This window comes from Pogoniulus pusillus, chromosome 6 (genome assembly GCF_015220805.1).
Source record: "Pogoniulus pusillus isolate bPogPus1 chromosome 6, bPogPus1.pri, whole genome shotgun sequence".
Lineage (NCBI taxonomy): Eukaryota > Metazoa > Chordata > Aves > Piciformes > Lybiidae > Pogoniulus > Pogoniulus pusillus.
The window spans coordinates 2,476,204-2,499,290 of NC_087269.1; the positions used below are offsets into that span (position 1 = coordinate 2,476,204).

The 23,087-nt window shown below is 49.4% G+C and overlaps 1 protein-coding gene across 2 annotated transcripts in view; it reads right to left on the bottom strand.

Annotated features, from left to right (window-relative positions):
• Positions 1-5,056: 5,056 nt before the first annotated feature.
• The window catches only part of WNT11 (Wnt family member 11), a 36,715-nt gene continuing 18,684 nt past the window's right edge, over positions 5,057-23,087 (bottom strand). For both annotated transcript variants that reach the window (XM_064145596.1, XM_064145595.1), the window contains 2 exons: positions 22,219-22,511; positions 5,057-6,467 (listed from right to left, as the gene is read on the bottom strand). In XM_064145596.1, the coding sequence (XP_064001666.1) occupies positions 6,293-6,467; positions 22,219-22,511 (468 nt within the window). In that variant the 3' untranslated portion in view covers positions 5,057-6,292. The remainder of the gene's footprint in view (positions 6,468-22,218; positions 22,512-23,087) is intronic.

Genomic DNA, 23,087 nt, shown 5'->3' on the forward strand with positions numbered 1-23,087 from the left:
TGTCTACCTTAGAGACCAATCTAAATGATACAAAACTGAGCAGGGGGGTGTGGATGGGGGTGGAATTAATCAAAGAACACAAATCCATCTGCTTGTACACAAGGTCTAAAGGCTCAGACTTGGGAATAGCATTAGGTCCAAACTACTTTATTAAATCAGGGATGTCTTTTTCCAAGTGGATAAATGCCTCAAAGCCACTGTTTGTCCTTTTCCCTCAGGGTAGTAGTGTAGTATTTTGAAATCATAGTATTTATAGCAATATATCAGCTGTATTTCCCCAGCTAGTGCAAACCAGCAGAGCTCTGTAGTAGGACACAGAGCCTGGCAGTGACTGGCTTAAGAGCAGCCTTGAAGAAAAGGACTTGGGGGTACTGGTAGGGGAGAAGCTCAACCTGAGCCAGCAGTGTGCACTTGCAGCCTAGAGAGCAAGCAGAGCCTGGGCTGCAGCAGCAGCAGTGTGGGCAGCAGGGCCAGGGAGGGGATTCTGCCCCTCTGCTCTGCTCTGCTCTGCTCTGCTGAGACCCCAGCTGGAGCTCTGGGTCCAGTTCTGCAGCCTCAGTGACAGGAGAGATCTGGAGGTGCTGAGAGGCCACAAGGTTGGTAAGAGGGCTGGAGCTGCTCTCTTATGAAGACAGAGAGAGTTGGGGTTGTTCAGTCTGGAGAAGGTTCTGTGGAGACCTTATTGTGGCCTTGCAGTATCTGAAGGGGCCTACAGGAAAGCTAGGGAGGGACTTTTTAGGGTGTCAGATGGTGATAGGGCTGAGGGAGCATGGAGCAAAACTAGAAGTGGGTAGGTTCAGATTGGATGTTAGGAAGAAGTTGTTCAGCGTGAGGGTGGTGAGACACTGGGACACGTTGCCCAGGGAGGTGGTGGAAGCCTCATCCCTGGAGGTGTTTAAGACGAGGCTGGATGTGACTCTGAGCAATCTGATCTAGTGTGAGGTGTCCCTGCCCATGCAGGGGGGTTGGGACTACATAATCTTTGAGGTCTCTTCCAACCCTGACAATTCTGTGATTCTGTGTCAGCTGTTAAGATCTAGCAGGGTGTGTTGTAAGAAAGGGAGCTGTAGCATCACCCAACAAAGACAGAATCATGGAGTGGAAGGAGTTGGAAGGGACTTGTGGAGATCATCTACTGCAACTCCTGCTAAAGCAGCTTCATAAAGCCATTTCATACAGAAGTTGAAAGACCTCAAAGTTTTGTAGCAGTCTTAAAACTGACTGTTGAGGGCTGGAGGAGGGAAGGAGGCTGGTTCACGAAGAGCTTCTCTTGCCATTAGGGATATACCCATCTAGGGTAGGGTGTCCCTGGCCATGACAGGGGGTTGGAACTAGATGATCCTAGTGGTCCCTTCCAACCCTGACTGATTCCATGATTCTATGATTCTATGCTATGATATTCTGTGTATTCCTTGACAAGGTGGTTTGTGACAAATGAGGTAACAGAGGATGACAGGCTGGAACAGGCTGCTTGGAGAGCTTGTGGAATCTCTTTCTCTGGAGAGATTTGAAGCCCTTCTGGAAGTGATCCTGGGCAGCTTGCTCTGGGTGACTCTGCTTTAGCAAAGAGTTGGACCCAATCTCCAGAGGTTCCTTCCAACCCCTGACATTCCATGTGTTTCTCAGAAATATTTTCATTAATATCTCTCAGACCAGACATGAAAATAATTTGGCAGCTGCATTTTGACTCCTGATCCATAGAGCATTGCAACTGGGAGCAAGGACACTTGTCTCTTTTGGTCTCTCTGTGGTTTGCTGCTGGTGCCAGGAGAAAACCATCAGAGATGGGTTGCAAGGACCATGACACAGCATGAATCATAGAATAACAGAATCACAGAACCTCAGAGGTTGGAAAGGACCTCCAGAGATCATCCAGTCCAGCCTCCCTGCCCAAAGCAGCATCCTCTAGGGCAGGCCACACAGGAATGCATCCAGGGGGACTTGGAAAGTCTCCAGAGAAGGAGACTCCACAACCTCTCTGGGCAGCCTGCTCCAGGGCTCTGTCACCCTCACACCAAACAAATTTCTTCTCCTGTGGACCTGAAACCTTCTCTCTTCCACTCTGCATCCATTGCTCCTTGGCTTCTTGCTCTGCACCCCCCAAAAGAGCTTGGCCCCCTCCACTTGACACCCACCCCTCAGCTAGGGAGAGACATTGAGCAGAGCTCCTCTCAGCCTTCTCTTCTGCAGCCTAAACAGCCCCAGGGCTCTCAGGCTCTCTCCAGAGAGCAGATGCTCAAGTCCCCCACTCATCCTGGTGTCTCTCCTCCAGACTCTCTCCAGCAGGTCCCTGTCTCTCCTGAACTGGGGAGCCCAAAATTGGACACAGTATTGCAGCTGTGGTCTCAGCAGGGCAGAGTAGAGCGGGAGAAGAACCTCCCTCGCCCTGTTGGCCACACTTATCCTGATGCCCCCCGCCAGTATGGTCCCATCTGTTTGTTCCCATCTTGCATTAATAGAAAGCTGCTTCCCATTCTCTGAACAAGTGAGAAGTGTCAGGCCATGAGGAGGGAGATGAGCCTGATTTGATGGATGAAGCAGGGCTGTGTAACCAGGGAGGCTGCAGTTTGGCAGAGGTTGCCTCACGCACGACTCTTACCTTGGTAAGGCACATCACATCACCCTGAACACGTTGCTAGTGCAGGGTGCAGCCACTTCAGAGAGGACCATGGAACTTAGGACTTATGGAAGAAATGTTTTAATCCATGGACCAACAGCCTAGAACAAAGATTCAGGGAGGAGATTCTGCTCTGCTGACACCCCACCTGAAGTTCTGGGTGCTCAGCACAACAGGGACCTGTTGGAGTGGGGCAGGAGGAGGCTCCATCAGAGGGCTGGTGTGCCTCTGCTGTGAGAAAAGGTTGAGACAGCTGGGGCTGATCAGCTTGAAGAATAGAAGGCTCCAGGGAGTCCTTCTTGTGGCCTTTCAGTACTTTCAGGGGCCTGTAAGATGGGCATAGAGCTTTTAAGAGGGCCTGTTGTGACAGGACAGGGAGGGTGGTTTTAAACTAAAAAAGGAAGATTCAGACTAGAGAGAAGGAAGAATTTTTATACTGAGGGTGGTGAAGCATTGGCCCAGGCTGCCCACAAAGGTGGCAGATGCCCCTGGAAACATTGCAGGTCAGGTTAAATGTAGCTCTGAGCAACCTGATCTAGTTGAAGATGTCCTTGCTGACTGCAGGCAGCTTGGACTGGATTTAAAGGTCTTTTCTGACCCAAACCATTCTATTCTATGATTTTGTGACATGGGCTGGGGCCTCAGCTCAAAGAACCAAAATTCAGATGAAGCTCATGATGGATTATCTAGAGGAGACAACAGTGATTTGAGTCTTGAATGCCTGCAACTGCAAACACTGCAGCCATTTCAGACAGCTGTGGCCAGAGGTGAGCACAGGTTGTGAGGTACCACCGTGGCTAAAGGTCTGCTGGGGGGTCATTTCCTACCTGATGCCTGCTAGGCTTACTCACATCTTTTCATGCTCTGCAAAGTTATTGTTGGTTTGGTTTGGTTTTGTTTTCTGACATGAGAAAACCAGCTGAGGAGCACAGGTCTGACACTGGAGGAGTGAAATGCAGCTGAAAGCAGTGTTCATGTGGAGCATTTCTTCCATTTCACTACTTTTTCATCAGGCAGACTCAGAACATCAGCAAGGGAGCAAGGAGAGGGGGGGGAAAAAAAGTCATTACAGAATAGCTTTGAAATGCTCACATTTTTCTTTGGTCAGAACATCCCTGCCCTTTGTTGGCTTCATTAGAAACTGGAAATAGAAGTAAAACTTCTGCAAAGAATGCAAGCAGGCTGTTTCTTTATGCATCCAATGGGGCCAAATGCTGGCTTTGGAGAGCAGTGGGATTTGTGCCACCAGCCTGTCTGCATGTCAGCCTAGAGACACCCACCTCTCATCGCAGCGCGCTGCCGAGACGTTTTAGTCCACCAGCTTTTATGGGGTGACAAGAACACAAACCACTGACAAACTAGCAAAGGCCTCTTTTTGCCTGCTCGTGGCTGGAGGGGGGGGAGGGAAGGAGGTGGGAAGACAAAATCCATCACGGCAAAGTGAAGTAGCTGAGGAGAAGAAAATCTCTCTCATTTTGCTCCATGGCCCGTGATGCTTTTCTCCTCCAGCTCCCCAGAGCTACTCAGAAGTGTGGCAGAGCAAATGACTCCTAGAGAGCAGCTTGGAGGGGGTGGAAATAACGATTTGCAGGGAGACTCTGGTGGTGTGGGTATATTTTTCCCCTAGGAAAGTGCCCCTGTCCCCCTACATTTGTGCAGCAGTGATTTCTCTGGCTGCTGCAGTCCTCCACTTGTGGAACACAGCACCCACAGGCTTTGCTGCCTCCTGTTCTTTAACATCAGTCTCAAACTGCCAAGGCAGGTTTAAGGAAGTTCTTCACAGAAAGAGTGGTTGCTCATTGGACTGGGCAGCCTGGGGAAGGTGGTGGAGTCACCATCCCTGGAAGAGTTTAAAAGGAGGCTGGATGGGGCACTTAGTGCCACGGTTTAGTTAGTTAGAAGGGTTAGGTGATAGGTTGGACTGGATGACCTCAGAGGTCTTTTCCAGCCTGGTTAATTCTGTGGTTTGGTGATTCTGTGATCACCTTTCCTAGCAGGGACAGAGCTGGATGTCAACTGCCAGGGAACAGAAAAATAGAGCTAGAAAAGGAAGCTAACCTAAGCTGAAACCTCCCCAAGCACAGCAACTCCTCTCCACAAACAAGAGCAAGGAACAACTCCGCCATGAGAGGCATTAGTCACGGTTGTTATTAAGCTCCTTGGGGGGCACACCAGGATATTTTACCGATGAGACTGATGGTTGATATAAAAGAGCAGACCAAGAACAGGGACTCTTCCTTTCTCCAAGTGCTCTTGTTTCATTGTCTTGGCTGTATCTTGGCTAATCCTGCTCAAAATGAAGAGGCTGGGGAGACAGGGAATACAGGAACTTCTGGATCCCACGCCAAGGAGTGCCTCGAGCCCTGCTCTTCTCCCTGTCCTTGGGAGGAAAATCAGGGTTGCTTTCCAAGCAGGAGAGTGAAAGGCAATCATCTAACATTTTGCTGTTGCACCAGTAACTGCAGCATTTATTTCATACTATTGTTAATGCTGGCTTATAACAGATAAGATATATTTATGTGGGAATTAGAGGAGAAGGAAAGCTCAAGAGATAATAGATCTCATAAATATTTCTGTACGGCCGTGTACCGGAGGAATATCTACAGCCACAGATAGTGGTTCTCTGCTGTGTCAGGGCAAGGGCCACCTGAAGGACTGACACAATTCCCATTCCTTTCTGCTGGTTGCACTCCCTGCAGCTGGGACCAGACCTTCTCTACTCCCTGCAGTCTCTTGGGACTGCCACAATAGTTTTGCTGGGGGGAAAACAGGCAGCGGTGCGTTTCCCTAAGGATTGGATGGCCCAAGGTGGTCGAGCTTGGTGGCTAAGGGCATCATAGCCAAAGGGCAAGAGAGAAAGAGAGCAGGACCTGTTTGGTTTATTTTACTTGCCCATGTGATTTTGACTTCACTTTGTCATTTTATCCTAACAGCTCCACTACTCTCTTCAAGACCTCTGAAGTCCTTCTCAGTCCTGCTCTCACTACCTCTGGCATCCCAGGGGATTTGTTGCCTGGGTGAATTTGAAGCCCCATCCAGCCTGGACAAACCAAAAGACAGTTTTTCCTGCAGCAGTAACTCCAAAGTCACAGACCTGCATGAAAGAAAGGTTAATATGAGTTGTTCTTTTCAGGAGATAGACTTGAGATCTTTCCCTCTTTATCACCCAGAGTCAGTGCTTCCCTGCTAAAAATGAAGTCTTTGGCAATGAAAACAGTTGTTGTGTTTTCCCTTCTGGGGTGGTCCTAATGCAGACTCAGTACCTCTGGTCTGGTGTAAGCTTTAGGTGCTGCCAACCCAGAGTTTCTTTTCTTCCCCAGGCAATGTCTGTACTTTTGTTCCTCAGAATATGAAGGCACTTGGTGGCCACTGGCAACCATAGGAAGTATTTTGGAAGAAGATAACCATCCCAAATGCCCGAGTGAGCTTTATGTCCTCTCACAGAGCATTTTATTGGTGGTGGTGGTGGGGAAATCTTTGTGGGTTTGCTGGTTGTTATTTTTCTAAGTCTTATTTTTCCTGGTGTGATTGGTCTCTTTCCCCCTCTACCACCTGTCTTGAAGTCCATGTCTTTACAGGGCAAACGACATCTGGTCGGGGCAATGTCTTCTCTTCTCTCCACGGTGCTGGACTGCTGCTGGTGTCTCAGCTCCCTGGGTGGCGAGAGGAAGGTCCTCATTTGCACACATATCTCTCGACAGTCCTCTCACACTTTTTACAGGTCACGTAGCAGCACCAGTGGTACTTGCAGTGGCATCTCTCCACCACTTTGTCCATGTAGGGGTTGTAGCCTCTGCCGCAGCACATCAGGTCACAGCTGTCGCTCCCGTTGGAGGTCTTGTTGCACTGCCTAGAAGAAAAAGCATAGTAGCATAGAATGGTTTCAGTTGGGAGGGACCTCAAAGCTCAGCCAGTTCCAACCCCCTGCCATAGGCAGGGACACCTCCCACTAGAACAGGTTGCTCAAAGCCTCATCCAACCTGGCCTTGAACACCTCCAGGAAAGGAGCAGCCACAACCTCCCTGGGCAACCTGTGCCGGTGTCTCACCACCCTCACTGCCAAAGAAGAAGTCTTCCTAACATCTAGTTTAAACGTCCCCTCTGCCAGTTCAAACCCATTCCTCCTCATCCTGTCATTACAAGACCTTGTCAATAGTCTCTCCCCAGCCCTCCTGTAGGCCCCTTTCAGATACTGGAAGGCTACTACAAGGTCTCTTCGAAGCCTTCTCTTCTCCAGGCTGCAGAGCCCCAACTCTTCCAGCCTGTCCTCTTAGCAGTGCTGCTCCAGCCCTCTGAGCATCTTTGTGGCCTCCTCTGGACTCATTCCAACAGTTACAACAAAATGCAGTACGTGCAAATCCCTGCAGGGCTTCCCAAAACCACTGCCTTGTAGTGGTGCTTGGGCCACTGAGGTGCTGAGTGAAGCAAGCACAGTGACATCTCAGCTGCCATAAGCACATGGCAGGGATGAGCATCCAGCCAAGCATCCCTCTGCACCTGCAAGGGAGGCAAGGAAAGCCCTGAGGTTGCCCTCACATCACCTGCTCATGGATTAGGTGCATTAAGAAACGTGGGACCACCAGGTGGAGGGAGGTTCTCCTCCCAGTATACACTTGCATAGTGAGGCCACATCTGGAGTACTGTGTTCTAGTTCTGGGTTCCTCAGTTCAGGAGAGACCAGGAACTATTTGAGATAGTCCAGCAGAGGCTACAGAGATGATGAGGAGACCAGAGCATCTCTGTAAGGAGGAAAAGCTGAAAGACCTGGGACTATGCAGCCTGGAAAAGAGAAAACTAAGAGTGCATCTATCAGCACTCATCAGTATGTAAAGGGTAGGGATGAAGAGGATGGGCCCAAACTCTTTTCACTGGAGCCCAGTGATAAAACAAGGGTCAGTGGGCACAAAGTGGAACCCAGGAGGTTCTATTTGGAACATAAGGAAAAACACTTCTCCTGTGCAGATGACAGAGCACTGACTGCCCACAGAGGCTGTGGAGTCTCCTTCTCTGGAGACATTCCAAACCCACCTGGACACAATCCTGGGCAGCCTGCTCTGGGTGACCCTGCTTTAGCAGAGGGGTTGGGCTAGATTCTCTTCCACCACTCTGTGGTTCTGTGATCAAGACTGTGCTTACATCACCTGCTCTGATACCCATAATGACATTAAACCCCTGCTCTGGCTCTCAGTTTGAACTCAGTGACATATCAAGCTGCCTGCCAGCCAGGGCAGGCAAACAAAGCTCTTCTGATACCTCCAACAAAACAAAACCTCAATGTCCTTAGCAACCTGCATTCCCAGGCAGGCTCCAAAAGTGTCTGAAAGAAGCTGGAAGATGATGATACCCTAAAGAATAAACAGCAGTGTTTGTCCAACACTATCCAATGTGCAATAGATGAAGGAGGAACCCTGCAACCACAGAATATTTGCACAGGCTCCATGCCAGTGATCCTGGGCTGGGAAAGCTCCCGAGCAGGCACTTACAGTCACTATCCAGCCCAGAGCCTATCAGGGAAATCACAACCGATACCAACAGCGTTGGACTCTGCACTTTCTGCCTCCCTGAGCAGCTGGCCAGTTGGACCTAAAGCACCCCAAGTGCTGACCCAGGAGCAGGCAGCACAGCAGGAGCACAGTGTAGGATGAGAAGTCACCAAGCACCACATGGACTTGCCCTGCTTGTTTTGCTTTGGCTTTAATTAAAGCCAGACTTGTCGGGATCAATCAGCTATTGCCTTCCCTTACTTTGTCCACTTGCAAGTGGTTGGCTTGAGGTTTTCAGCACTAACTGATGAGCTGAGGAATCTCTTTTCGTTGATCCACTGATCACAGATCCACAGCCATTCTCAAAAAACAGCTGTCTCATTCTCCTGAAATACTGCAGGCTGTGAGAGCACTGCAGGCTCTGGCTCATCCATGAAATGAATTCTCTAATTGTACTCTGATGAGGCTGAACCTTGAGTACTGCCTTCAGTTTTGGGCCCCTCAGTGCAAGAAGGACATTGAGGTGCTGGAACATGTCCAGAGAAGGGCAATGAAGCTGGTGAAGGGTCTAAAGCACAAGTCTTTGAGAAGGAGATGAGGGAACTGGGGTTTAGCCTGGAGAAGGCTGAGGGGAGACTTTCTTGCTCTTGAAAACTCCCTGAAAGGAGGTTGTAGTGAGGTAGGTGTTGGTCTCTTCTCCCAGAGAACAAGTGACAGGACAAGGGAAAACAACCTGGAGTTGCATCAGAGAATGTTTAGGTTGGGCTTTAGCAAAACCTTCCCTGAAAGGGTCGTCAAGCCCTGGAGCAGACTGCCCTGGGAAGCTACGGAGTCACCGTACCTGGAGGGGTCTAGAAGACTTACAGATGTGGCACACTGGGGCATGGCTTAGTGGGAGGCTTGGCAATGCTGGGTTCATGGGGGACCTTGATTATCCTAAAGGTCCCTTTTCCAGCCCAAATAATTCTTTGGTTCTCTGCTTCTATGAACTGTGTCCTAGAGATGCCATTTCTCCATAGGCTAAGGACAGCCCAGGGTGGAAGTGTTGCTGCTTAGTCAGATGCCTGGCTGGACACTAGCACTGGAGGGTAGCAGATCTCATTATACACTCAACACCCTGAGGCTGTGAACTTGATGAAGTCTTGAAAATGCTGTAGGAAAGGCAATTTGGAGAGAGTGGAGGAATTGCTGACATCTCTCCTAAATCTTACTCTTCATGGCTGGTTTGGACAGAAGGCTGGTTTGGGAGCAAGGAAAGGAGTGAGGAGCATGAGTGGGACTCTTGAGCTGAGCCCTCCATTACCAGATGAAAACAAATCCATGAGATTTATTGGAATTCCTCATGAGGTAATGCTTTAGGAGAAGTTGCAGGATTAATGAGGTGCTGAGATTTTGCTCTTGTTCTTCCTTTATTTTTTTTCTGACTGGGGCAGGCCTCCTGTTTATTATTCCTGACTTGCATTCCTCTCCAGGTCCAGTGTTCAAAAGACACCCACCCACCCCCCCCCTGCTCCCCTCCATTCGGGAGTGTGTGTAAATATTTACAAACCTTTGAAAGCCTCTCCCCAAGCCGAAGTCTGCAGCCACGCTGAGTGTGTTTGCCTAACGCTGAACCAAAGGCCCTGTTATTGCCTCTGTGTGCTGGGGCCCCTCCACCAGGAAACCTCCAAATGACTCCTCATAAATGTATTAGTAAATGCATTAAATATTCAGGGCAAAGGTTCAAATGTAGGTGTGTTGACAGTGGAAGAGGGCAGGGGATGAGACAACCTTACTCAGCTTTGCTGGTGGATGGAAAGGTTGTTGGCCAGAGGTTGACCTAAGGAGGATGGGGAGTCTGAAGAAGCACAGTGATGGATCCTGTGATCATGGAGCTGTTGAGGTTGGAAGAGATCTTTAAGATCATCAAGCAGTTGCTTGCCTAGAGCTCACAATCCCACCAGTAGTGCTGAGATATTGCTGCTAAATAGAACCACAGAAACAACCAGGTTGGAAGAAACCTCTAAGCTCATCCAGACCAAGCTAGCACCCAGCCCTGTCCAGTCAACCAGACCATGGCACTAAGTGCCTCATCCAGTCTTGAACACCTCCAGGGATGGTGACTCCACCACCTCCCTGGGCAGCCCATTCCAATGCCAATCACTCTCTCTGACAACAACTTCCTCCTAACATCCAGCCTAGACCTCCCCTGGCACAGCTTGAGACTGTGTCCTCTTGTTCTGTTGCTGGTTGCCTGGCAGAAGAGCCCAACCCCACCTGGCTACAGCCTCCCTTCAGGGAATTGTATCCCTCAGCACTACACCCATGTGTCTTTTAAATGTCTCCAGCGATGGTGACTCCACCAGCTCCAGAGAAGGAGACTCCACAACCTCTCTGCTTCACTTTTCTGTCCCCTCACAGGAAGAAAGCTTTTCCTCATGTTGAGATGCAAGTTCCTGCGTTCCAGTTTGTCTCCACTGTGCTTTGTTCTGTCACTGGGCACCAGTTAGGTCTCCCCAGAGCTGAGCAAAATGGCAGAATCACCTCTCTGCATGTACTGGCAATGCTGCTTTGGATGCAGCTCAGGCTGCCATTTGCCTTCTGTGCTGCAGGCTCACACTGCCTGCTCATGCCCAGCTTCTCAACCATCAGCTCCCCCAAGTCCCTCCCCATAGGGCTGCTTTCTATCACCTCCTCCCCCAGCCTGTATTGATAGTGAAGACTGTTCCAGCCCACATGCAGGACCCTGCACTTGCTCTTGTGCCTCATGAAGTTCACCTGGGCACAGCTCTGCAGATTGCCTTGCATCACTTCTGGATCTAACTTTCCATAGCTATCTCCATCCTACCCAGCCTGAAATAAAGGCAAATCCTGAAACCTTACTGAAAAATCCCCCAAGCTTCCCTCAGCTTTGGATACAGAAAGAGGGAGATTCTGGATGGATGGATGGATGGCTTAAATGCTCAAAACAAAGCTTGTGACCTGACATCCTCACTTTCTAGAGATTTTGTTTTCTGTTTTAAAGCATGGGCCTGCATGAATTCATCTTTATTTTGCTTTAAACAAGGTGAAACAGAGGCAATTCCTCAGCTGTCTCTATACATAATGCAAAGGCAAGGAGGGGAAGACAAAGTGAGCCCAGAGTTTACCCACAGAAGCTGCCCCCAAGCGCCTGCTTCCAGAGCCCATGGCTGCAATCTCACCAGGCTCCCTGCTGATGGGTTAAGTTTATTCTCATTTATTTTGGGCCTGATCCAGCATGATCCCAGCAACTCAGAGCAATGCCCTCCTCCTGAGCCTCGGAGAGAAAATATGAAGGCAGGAGATTGCATCTTAACACAACACCCTAACCTCTAGAAGCGCCTGGGAGATCGGTGAAAAACGATGCTTCAGCCCTAATCCTAGCCAAGGTCCTGGCTCAGGAACAGGCTTTCACATTGTCACAGAGCTTTCTCCCTCCTTAGGCAAGAAGGGAGGAGGTCAGCCCTGCTGACTGGACAAATCCCACTCAATATTCCTGTCCAAAACCTCCCCTCTCCAGCCCTCACTTTCAGAGACACCACAGTACCTCATGCAGCGTTACCGTGAGGGTAGCTTAGCAGCAGAAATGGTGAAGGACATCTCAGCAATTCTAGGAGCCACAGAGGGAGAGGCTAAGCCATCCCACAGGTACCTCCTGGGGGAATTCTACAGTGAAAGCTATGGGGAGATGTCACAATTTCATTGTGGATTCCAGTTCATTTCTCTTCCATAAGCAGATCACAGAATCACAGACTGAAGAGCTTCAAGGGACCTCGAAAGATCATCCAGTCCAACACCCCTGCCAGAGCAGGAGGTAAGGATGCATTTTTTTGGGGTACCAAACTGGCACCTGTGCAGTCTGCAGAAGAGGAGGCTCCGAGGTGACCTTCTTGTGGAGCAAAGCTGGAGGTGGGGAGAGTGAGGCTGGAGGTGAGGAGGAAGTTGTTGAGCATTAGGGTGGTGAGAGGCTGGAATGGGTTGCCCAGGGAGGTGGTTGAGGCCCCCTGGCTGGAGGTGTTTGAGGCCAGGCTGGCTGAGGCTGTGTGCAGCCTGCTCTAGGGTAGGGTGTCCCTGGGCATGGCAGGGGGTTGGCACTGGCTGCTCCTTGTGCTCCCTTCCAACCCTGACTGATTCTGCCTGACAGGTCCTGCTAAAAAGATTGTCCCATTCAAAGACAGGTCTCCCATAAGAGAAGCTGTTCTGAGTCACAGCCTGGCCCAGTACACCTCCCAATGTCTGTGGCAGACACTGCTCAGGGAGGACAAAACAAACCCAGCCTCTTTCTTGAGGCCTTTTCCTCACACACCACCAGCACCTGGGCTCTTGTGCTCAGGATGACAGCAGGTATGTTCCTGCCTGGACATCTCAGTATTCTCCTGAGGGCATCTTGGCTGTGCAATTGTCTCATCCCTTCCTGACTTGAGGAAAACCATCTGCCTTTGTGAACTCCAGCAGCCACAAGTCCCAGAAGACAGCACTGCTGTGCAAAGAATTAATTTCTTTTTTTTTCCCTTTTAAATCAAATTCTGATTAATTTCTTTAGTGCCCTTTGCTGCAGTAATGTCAACTTGTACAGCAGTATATAAGAGAAAGAAAGAGAGAAATACTCCAAGTCCCCTGAGAGGTATGAAACACAAGGGACAGTGCTAAAAATACATCAAAGTGGACAGCTTCATGTAAGGGTTTGAGGGCAGAGTCTTAATGACTTTTAAATTGCTTTCTCATCCACAAGGAACGACCAGAGACTGACACTGAACAACTGTAGGAAAGAGAGTTATCAATAGTACATGTCAGCAAGGACATGTCAAGGGAGATGTTGGAACCAGCCTGTATTTCCATTAATGAGGAGTAGAGAGTGAGCTTCAATTGTGGATAATGCTGAGAGGAACTTGTGGGAGTGGATAAAAATGCAAAGCAAGCAACAGACTTGGAGAAACATCCAGCCAAAGGATGGCCTGGACAGGCTGGAGAGTTGAGCAGAGAGGAATCTCATGAAGTTCAACACGGGCAAGTGTAGAGTCGTGCACCTGGGGAGGAATAATCTCCAGCACCGGGACAGGTGCAGGGTGAACCTGCTGAAAGCAGCTCAGCATAGAAGGACATGGGAGTGCTGATGGACCACAAGTTCACCAAGAGCCAGCAGTGTGCTCTTGTGGCCAAGGAGGCCAATGGTCATGTGAGGTACGTAAGAAGAATGTGACCAGCAGGTGCAGGGACGTTCTCCCCCACCTCTGCTCTAGTGGGGACACATCTGGAGCACTGTGTCCAATTCTGTGCTCCAAGGAACTGCTGGGGAGAGTCCAGAAGAAGCTGCAAAGATGCTGAGGAGCCATCTCTGTGAGGAGGAAAGGCTGAGAGCCCCGGGGCTGTTTAGCCAGGAGAAGAGCAGCCTGAGAGGGGATCTGAGCAATGTTCATCAAGAGCTAAAGAGCAGGGGTCAAGAGGATGAGACCAGACTCTTTTCAGTGGTGCCCAGCGACAGGACCAGGGGCAATGAGCACAAAGTGGACCACAGGAAGTTCCATCTGAAGATGAGGAATATCTTCTTTCTTGCTAGGGTGCCAGAGCCCTGAAGCAGACTGCCTGGAGAGGCTGTGGAGCCTCTTTCTCTGTCAAAACCTACCTAGATGTGTATCCTATACACTTGCTTTACATGACCTTGCTTTAGTGGGGTGGTTGGACCAGATGATCTCAAAAGGTCCCTTCCAACCCCCACTGTTCTGTGATTCTGAGATAAACAAGAGAATGTTCCCAGAGAGCCAGAGGAGCAATTCAGAAAGCAGAAAGGGATGGGGGCAGTTGTTCTGAGGAGGAGTTTGCAAGAGTTGTCCTCCTATCTATAACAGACAACTACCAAAAAAAGGAGAGAGAAGAATGTTCTTTAGATGCTGGAGAAAGAATAAAATGGTAGTTTGATTTCAGATTATGCTTAGTTTGGATTCAGATTAAGAAAAGTATATCTCTGAGGACAGTAAAACCCTGGAAAGGGTTGCTCAGGGAAACTGTTGTTAAGACCAGAGTACAACAAACAACTTCAGTAACAGCCTTGGTGGTCTCAGTTCAGTCTTGCTCCCAAAAAGACCCAGCTCCATGCTCCATGTTAGAAGGGACCTCAAAAGATTATTGAGTCCAACCCCCCTGCTAGAGCAGGATCACCTAGAGAAGGTCACTCCTATGCTGTTTTGAAGCTTGGGAGAGCTGGCTGCAGGCTTTGTCTCCTGAATTCACTCTCCACTGCATTTTTCACTGTGTGAAACTACAATAAATGTATTGGAATCATGGAACAGAATCATGGAATTGTTTTGATTGGAAGAAACCTTGGAAATCATCAAGTCCAACTGTTACCCTGACACAGCCAAGTCCACCACTAAGCCACATACCTCAGCACCACATCTACAAGGCCATTGGAATGGGCTGCCCAGGGAGGTGGTGGAGTTGCCATCCCTGGAGGTGTTGAAGCCAAGCCTGGATGGGGCACTTAGTGCCATGGTCTGGTTGGTTGGGCAGGGCTGGGTGCTAGGTTGGGCTGGATAAGCTTGGAGGTCTCTTCTCTTCCAACCTGCTTGATTCTATGATACAGGACTTCTACATATCTTCAGGGGTGGTGACTCCACCACCTCCTTAGGAAGCCTGTTCCAGGGGAACAAAATCTTAGCTAATCACAGAATGTTAGAGGTTGGAAGTGATCTCCAGAAATCCAGTCCAACCATTGCCAAGCAGGATCCCTTAGTGTAGTTCACACAGGAATGCATCCAGGTGGATTTGCAGAGTCTCCAGAGAAGGAGACTCCACAACTTCTCTGGGCAGCCTGCTCCAGGGCTCTGGCACCCTCACTGGAAAGAAATTTCTTCTCATGTTGAGCTTAAACCTTCTCTGTTGCAGTTTGGATCCATTGCTCCTTGGCTTATTGCTGTGCACCAGCCAGAAGAGCTTGGCCCCCTCCACTTGACACTCACCCCTCAGATATTTGTAATCAGATCTGCTCTCAGTCTTCTCTTCTCACGAGTGAACAGCCCCAGGGCTCTCAGGCTCTTGACATCAGTCTCCCCTAGCACAACTGAGGCCAAATATTATTCACAGACCTGATCAGGAAACTTTATGGTCAAATCCACATCCCTTGAAGTGTAAAGGATTCAAACTTCCCAAGGGACTAACTGAGGGGGAAAAAAAAAACCCAAACCAATAAAAATCACAGGGGGTCCAAAATGGGCATCAGCTATGAGCATATTGCTCTGGGCAAGTAGAAATGGTAGTGCAGGCTGGAGGAAGAGGAAGGTGCCTTTTTCCTGCCTTTCCTTCAGATTAAACTTCTGGGCCACTCACAGAATTAGTTAGTGTTTGTTATTCATCATTTGTTAGATCCCATTCATAGTAAAAAGGGAAAAAATAAAGGGTGCTGCAAATGATAATGGCTCCAAAAACTGCTGCAGCATCTTGGACTTCACAGAATCATAGTCACAGAATGGTTTAGGTTGGAAGGAACCTCAAAGCTCAGCCAGTTCCAACCCCTGCCACAGACAGGGACACCTCCCACTAGAACAGGTCACTCAAGGCCTCATCCAACCTGGCTTTGAACACAGAGTTGGAGCTGTTCAGTCTAGAGAAGAGAAGGCTCTGAGGAGACCTTATTGTGGCCTTGCAGTATCTGAAGGGGCCTACAGGAAAGCTAGGGAGGGACTTTTTAAAGTGTCAGATAGTGATAGGACTGAGGGAGCATGGAGCAAAACTAGAAGTGGGGAGATTCACATTGGATGTTAGAAAGAACTTCTTTAGCTTGAGGATGCTGAGACACTGGAACAGGTTGCCCAAGGAGGTGTTGGCAGCCTCATCCCTAGAGGTGCTTAAGTAAGGCCAGGCTGGATGTGGCTCTGAGCAGCTTGATCTAGTGTGAGGTGTCCCTGCCCATGGCAGGGGGGTTGGAGCTGGATGATCCTTGGGGTTCCTTCCAGCCATAAGAATTCTCTGGTTCTGTGATTTTATGATTCCAGGAATATGTGTACAAGGAGTCACCATCAAAGTTTGGCCACTTTCATTGCCAAACTGAGTCAGCTCAGGACTAAGTGACCAGCCCAGCCCAGCATCTCAGCCCAGTTTCTGCAGCATAAGAGAGCTCCTTCCCATCTCCAGCAGGGAGGAAGCAGCATTCACTTAGCTCCCAGCCTGCTCTGGGAAGGATCAGTAATAAACAGCTCAGTTATCTCTGAGGGCTTCAGGGGCTGGAGGCTTTTGCAGGCATGGCAGAATTCCCTTTTCCTTGGATTCCTTAAGGGACCTTCCACAGCCTTTGAAACATGATACATTTGCACCCTACTGATAAAGAAGGTTAATACTTTTGCTTCTTTTCTCACAAAAGTGATCTCAGTTTTATAATCTGCTACTATTTATCATTCACTGGAAGCTGATAATGATTTTTTGGAGCAGGAGAAACATAACTACCTTATTAAAAGATGATCTACGGGGTGCTTTTGTCCAAGCAAGCTCTGAAATGGGAACACAGATGTATTATTTTTGTCTCCAGTGGTTAATTTGGTGCAGTGAAAGCTGCACGAGTCCCTTGCTTCTCCACAGAGCAGCCTCTCTAGGTTTTTTTTTTTGCCTCCAAAGCCATTTTTTTTCTTGGCTGTGAAAGTGTGGATGGTGGCATTTTAGCACACACAGCTTGGCAGGAGTGGGTGAGGGCTACGACTGCAGCAGCCTCGCAACACCGGTTGCAAAACTCAGCTCCTTCATCAGATGTTGAGCACTTCAAAGAGGCCTCACATCTCAGGTTCAGGTTCAGCTGCCTGACTTTGAAACCTGGATACACCCCAAGTGCTTGGAGGCCTGCAGACTTCCAAACCATTCCTAATTTCAACAAACTGTGAGAGGTCAAGGTGTCTTGGAAAACATTTCAGGCTTGTTCCAAATAAAGCTCTGAAATCCTTTCAGCAAAGAGCTGTGAAAGGCTTTTGAGTAACTGGGTGCACGTTTTCTGAGTGCATTTTCACACATTCCCACTCCAAGGTAATTCAATTCCCTTTCCTGCATGAAAAATACACAATAATTCCACGTAATCTAAGGGACAATTAGAGAGGTGGAAGCCACCCATTAGCTTATCCCTTCCACCCACCTGCTAGTGCAGGATTGTTCCCTACAGCATAGGCTGAAATCCAATACATCCAAGGTGTTGCAATTTAGCCATCATGCTCTGTCCTGCTTCCAGAGTGCTCTGATTAAGCATCAGACCTTGGGGAAAGGGAGGGGGGAAAGGACTTTTCCTCCACATAATGCCAAACTGCTCAGGTTTTGTAATGAAAATGATTTTTTTCACTCCAGTCACAGGAAAGGGGGTTGTGAGTGGGGTCCCTTCCATTCTCTAGCCCTTTGGAGACTGAAAGTGAGGCTAGAGAGATAGAATCAGAGAATCATTAAGTTTGGAAGAAAAAGCCTCTAAGATCATGGAGTCCAACTGTCAATCAAACACCACCATGGCCACTAAACCATGTCCCCAGCTGCCATGTCCACACATATCTTGAACACCTCCAAAGACAAGGACTCCCCCACCTCCCCTGGCCAGCCTGTTCCAATGCTTGGCCACTCTTTCAGGGAAGAAATTTTCCCTAATATCCAACCTAAACCTTTCCTGATGCAACTCGAGGCCATTTCTTCTCATCCTGTATCAATCATAGAATCAACTAGGTTGGAAGAGACCTCCAAGATCATCCAGTCCAACCTAGCACCCAGCTGCCTGGGAGAGGAGACCAACACCCACTTCACTACAACTCCTTTCAGGTAGCTGTACAGAGCAGTTTCCCCTCAGCCTCCTCTTCTCCAGACCACACAATGCCATATCTGTCAGCTGGTCCTTAGTAAGACTTGTTCTCTAGACTGTGATGAAGTCACACAGGTTGAGGTCTTCTGTGGCATAGTGGGAAGGCTCAGCACTGTAACATCCTACAGGCTGATCCCTGCACCCATGTTCCTGGCCAGGAAAAGATAAAGTGACCAGGTAAGTGGTGAAAGAAGAGAGAAAACAAGCAGGGACCACCACTAAAAGTCCCTTTTTGATTACATTTGCCATAAAAGACCTCAAAATGAGCCCAGCAGGAAAAAGTGAAGTCTCTTTGTAGAAAATGTGGATGTGCAGAAGGATAAAATGTTAAGATCCTTCTGGGATTTGACTTACAAAGTAAAAACCTATTTGGGCTCTTTCCATCCAAGTGTTTTCACATCTCTGCAGAGTAAGCACTGAGCAGATTTTTCTCCACCCTCTCTAACACCATCCCTTTTCTGCTCCTTCTCCCTCATCCCTGTCATTAGGCACTATCTCTGCTTCCCTAGCAGCCAGCTGGAACAGAGCCACCACGTTTAAAAGACATTTAGATGTCCTCTCCATGAGTGAAAAATTGCTCAGGGAAAAAGGCATTCATGGGAGGAGGAGGAGGTTAGGGAAGCTCCCCTCCATTTCCCTGCTCTCTTTGAGAGGGCAGGACTGACCTGCAAACAGACTCTGTGTATTTCACACTTAGAACCATAGAATCAACCAGGTTGGAAAAGACCTCCAAGATCATCCAGTCCAACCTAGCACCCAGCCCTATCCAATCAACCAGACCATGGCACTAAGTGCCTCATCCAGGCTTTGCCTCAACACCTCCAGGAACAGCAACTCCACCACCTGCCTGGGCAGCCCATTCCAATGCCAATCACTCTCTCTGCCAACAACTTCCTCCTAACATTCAGCCTATGCTTCCCCCAGTACAACTTGAGACTGTGTCCCCTTGTTCTGTTGCTGGGAGAAGAGCCCAACCCCACCTGGCTGCAACCTCCCTTCAGGTAGATGTAGACAGCAATGAGGTCCCCCGAGCTTCCTCTTATCCAGGTTAAACAACCCCAGCTCCCTCAGCCTCTTCTCATAGGGTTTGTGTTCCAGGCCCCTCACCAGCTTTGTTCTTCTGCTCCTTTGCTGCATGAAAGGGCTGGGGCCTGTGTTAGTCGAGCTAACATGGAGACAGCAAACACTTCTGGAGCGCCGGCAGATGGGTCGCGCTGAAAACGAGCATCACTACGCACGACCTGGAGCCTTGGCCCGAGGCATGCCTGCAGCTCAACACGGGACTATCTCACCCTCACCCCTCCCACACTCCATCACCATCTTGCACACGAGGAGTATTTCTTGACAGGTTCCTTTTGAAAGTCATCCCCTCCTGCCTTAATATCTCAGTCCTCTAAATCCTCACTCAGGCTGACTTCCTGTGGAGCCTCGGCTGGCAGGCTCACAGTGGGGATAAAGGGATGCCTGCAAGAGACATTCTCCTATCAGAAGGAAGGGCAACAAAAAAAAAACATCTTTCAAGACCTTGACATATTTTTCATCCCTAATTGGGGCAAAAAAGGTAAAAATCTGCTGTAAAGCAAAATTAGCCTGAAGCAGGGATGCCAGCCAGAGGGACCTGGGCAGGCTGCAGAGGTGGGCACAAGCCAATCTGAGGAGGTTCAGCAAGACCAAGTGCAGTGTCCTGCATCTGGGTCGAGTCAATCCCAAACACAAATCCAGGCTGGGCAGGCTGGAGAGCAGCCCTGAGCAGAGGGACTTGGGGGTGCTGCTGGAGGAGAAGCTCAGCAGGAGCCAGCAGTGTGCACTTGCAGCCCAGAGAGCCAAGCAGAGCCTGGGCTGCAGCAGCAGCAGTGTGGCCAGCAGGGCCAGGGAGGGGATTCTGCCCCTCTGCTCTGCTCTGCTGAGACCCCACCTGGAGTCCTGCATCCAGCTCTGGAGCCCCCATTCCAAGAGGGCTGTGGAGATGCTGGAGAGTGTCCAGACAAGGGCCAGGAGGATGCTCAGAGGCTGCAGCAGCTCTGCTGTGAGCACAGACTGAAAGAGTTGGGGCTGTGCAGGCTGGAGCAGAGGAGGCTCCCAGGGGACCTTCTTGTGGCCTGCCAGGATCTGAAGGGGGCTCCAAAAACGCTGGGGAGGGACTTTTGAGGCTGTGAGGGAGTGGCAGGAGTGGGGGGACTGGAGCAAAGGTGGAGGTGGGGAGAGTGAGGCTGGAGGTGAGGAGGAAGTTGTTGAGCAGGAGAGTGGTGAGAGGCTGGAATGGATTGCCCAGGGAGGGGGTTGAGGCCCCATGGCTGGAGGTGTTTGAGGCCAGGCTGGCTGAGGCTGTGTGCAGCCTGCTCTAGGGTAGGGTGTCCCTGGGCATGGCAGAGGGTTGGGACTGGCTGCTCCTTGTGCTCCCTTCCAACCCTGCCTGATTCTATGATTCTCTAAGTTGTGCCTCTCTCCCTTTTGAAGGGATTTCAGCTCATGGGAAACATTATGCCTGGCATGTGTGTAATGGATTGAGTTTAGTTTTGACACAACCTGTTGGTGTCACTCATTTCCTACAAAATCTCATTTCCAAAGAGTCTCCACAGAGATGTGGTTCTAGATTAAGTGGCTGTTGACAAAGGATATCTCAGTAAGCATTTAAGGTCAGGGTGGATGAGATTCTGAGTAACCTGACCTGGTTAAAGATGTCCCTGCTCCCTGCGAGGGGGTTGGACTAGATAACCTTTCAAGGTTCCTTCCAGCCCAAAGCACTCTGTGATTCTATGCCTTCTGCTCTCCCCTCATCAAATACTTTGTATGAATCAAAGGGATCCAAAGGATTTTGGTTTTTTGCATTTAAGTCATTTAAAGTCATTTACTTCCATCTCCATTGCAGCAAAACCTTCTCTCCATTGTACCAAAGTGATCCAGTGATCACTGCATCCAACAGGAGTCAAAAATTAAGACACCCCTCAAAAGGACAGGTGCATGAACACTCAAGTTGCAAGGACCCTCTACTATCATAGAATCAACCAGGTTGGAAGAGACCTCCAAGATCATCCAGTCCAACCTAGCACCCAGCCCTATAGAAATCAACCAGACCATGGCACTAAGTGCCTCATCCAGTCTTTACTTGAACACCTCCAGTGTCAGTGCCTCCACCACCTCCCTGGGCAGCCCATTCCAATGCCAATCACTCTCTCTGCCAACAACTTCCTCCTAACATCCAGCCTAGACCTCCCCTGGCACAACTTGAGACTGTGTCCCCTTGCTCTATTGCTGGTTGTCTGGGAGAAGAGCCCAACCCCCACCTGGCTACAACCTCCCTTCAGGTAGTTGTAGACAGCAAGTAACACCAAGAGCAAAGAAGAGTTATGATAACTATCTGAAGAAATCCAGACCAGCAGATACCAGTTCTGAGACAGTCTGAAATCAAACTGTTGCAACCACTTCACAGCAGATCTGGAAATACTGAGCAATTCTGGAAGTACACAATTATGTGGCTCTCAAAGGGTCTGCTGCCCAGGCTGCTGAAATGGTTTGTTTTGGAGAGGGTTAAAAAGCTGATGGGAAGATAGCTATGTCTGTTGCCTGTGAAAGGGACAGCACTGTGCCCACTGAAGGTCTGAGGTGATGACCTTAAATCATAGAACCATAGATTTGTCAGGGCTGGAAGAGATCTCAAGGATCATCCAGCTCCAGTCTCCACTGCTATGGGCAGGGACACCTCACACTAGAGCAGGTTGCTCAGAGTCACATCCAGCCTGGCCTTAAACACCTCCAGGGATGAGGCTTCCACCACCTCCCTGGGCAACCTATTCCAGTGTCTCAGCACCCTCATGCTGAATAACTTCTTCCTAACATCCAATCTGGAACCTACTCACTTCTAGTTTTGCTCCATTCCCCCCAGCCCTATCACCATCTGACACCCTAAAAAGTCCCTCCTCAGCTTTCCTGTAGCTCTCTTCGGGTACTGCAAGGCCACAATAAGGTCTCCTCAAAGTCTTCTCTTCCCCAGACTGAACAGCCCCAAATCTCTCAGTCTGTCTCCATAGGAGAGGAGCTGCAGCCCTCTGATCATAATCATGGCCCTTCTCTGGAGGCCTCCCAGCATGTCCATATCCTTCTCCTAGTAGGGGGTCCAAAGCTGGTGAGCTTCTCATCAAGCAACACCCCCAAGTCTCTTACTTCAGAGCTGCTCTCAAGCCGCTCTGCGCTTACATGCATGCACTACTCCCCAGTTATTTGACTCTTACTCACACAAGCTCCCCTCTTCTTCCCCTTCCCTCTTTGGGGCTCAGAGTGCAGTCAGCACCCACTGCAGCCACCCTCACCTGTCCTGGGTCCCGTGTGACCCCACTTTTTCATTCTTCATGCAGAAGTCAGGCGAGCTCTGCAGGTAAATCAGCTCTGTCTCCTTAACCGGCCTGATATCAATATCCTTTGGCACCAGGTATTTGCGTGTGCCCATGGGCCGGTGAACCACCTTGGTGGCTGACAGATACTTGTTTTTGAGGTCCAGTGCAATGTCTCGCAGCTCTTGAAGGCCTTTCCAACAGGTCTTGATAGAGCATGACCCAGAAACTCCATGGCATTTACATTTCATTTCAAGAGAGGCTTTCAAGACCTGCAAAAAAGGGATGCAGGGGTTAGGCAACGCCCTTTGACTCGCCTCAGAACATCCCACAAGCTTGCTAAAGAAGGCCCTTGCTTAGCACTTTCTACAGTAGCTACTGTGCAAAGGCAGTGAGGCCCCACAGCTCCTTGGTGACCACTATCAGCCCAGGATTACTTTCACCAAGGCACCTTTGCAGCCATCAGGGAGAAGAACATTCTGAACTTTGATCAAATCTCCACACAGGGTTGTGTTTCCACCCTCTAAGCAGCTGAAAATCAAAGCAACCCATAAATAGATAATTATCATCTGTTTCTGCCTCCAGCAGCTTTGGGTCACAAGGATGTCAAGGCTCTGAGGAACTCAAGGCACCTTCACCTTGCCTTAGTGCTGGACATGGGGCCAAAAGAGCCTTTGGGCTTGGTTCTGCGCTAGTCTCATTTCTGTGGGGCAGAGAAGGATGTTGCCAGGAAGGGATGAATGAATCAGCCATGGCAACACTAGGCCTCAACCAAAAAAAAAATGCCCATTAGAATTAAAATCAAAGCTGAGGAGATTTTGAAAATTGAAAAGAAGCCCCAAACCAAA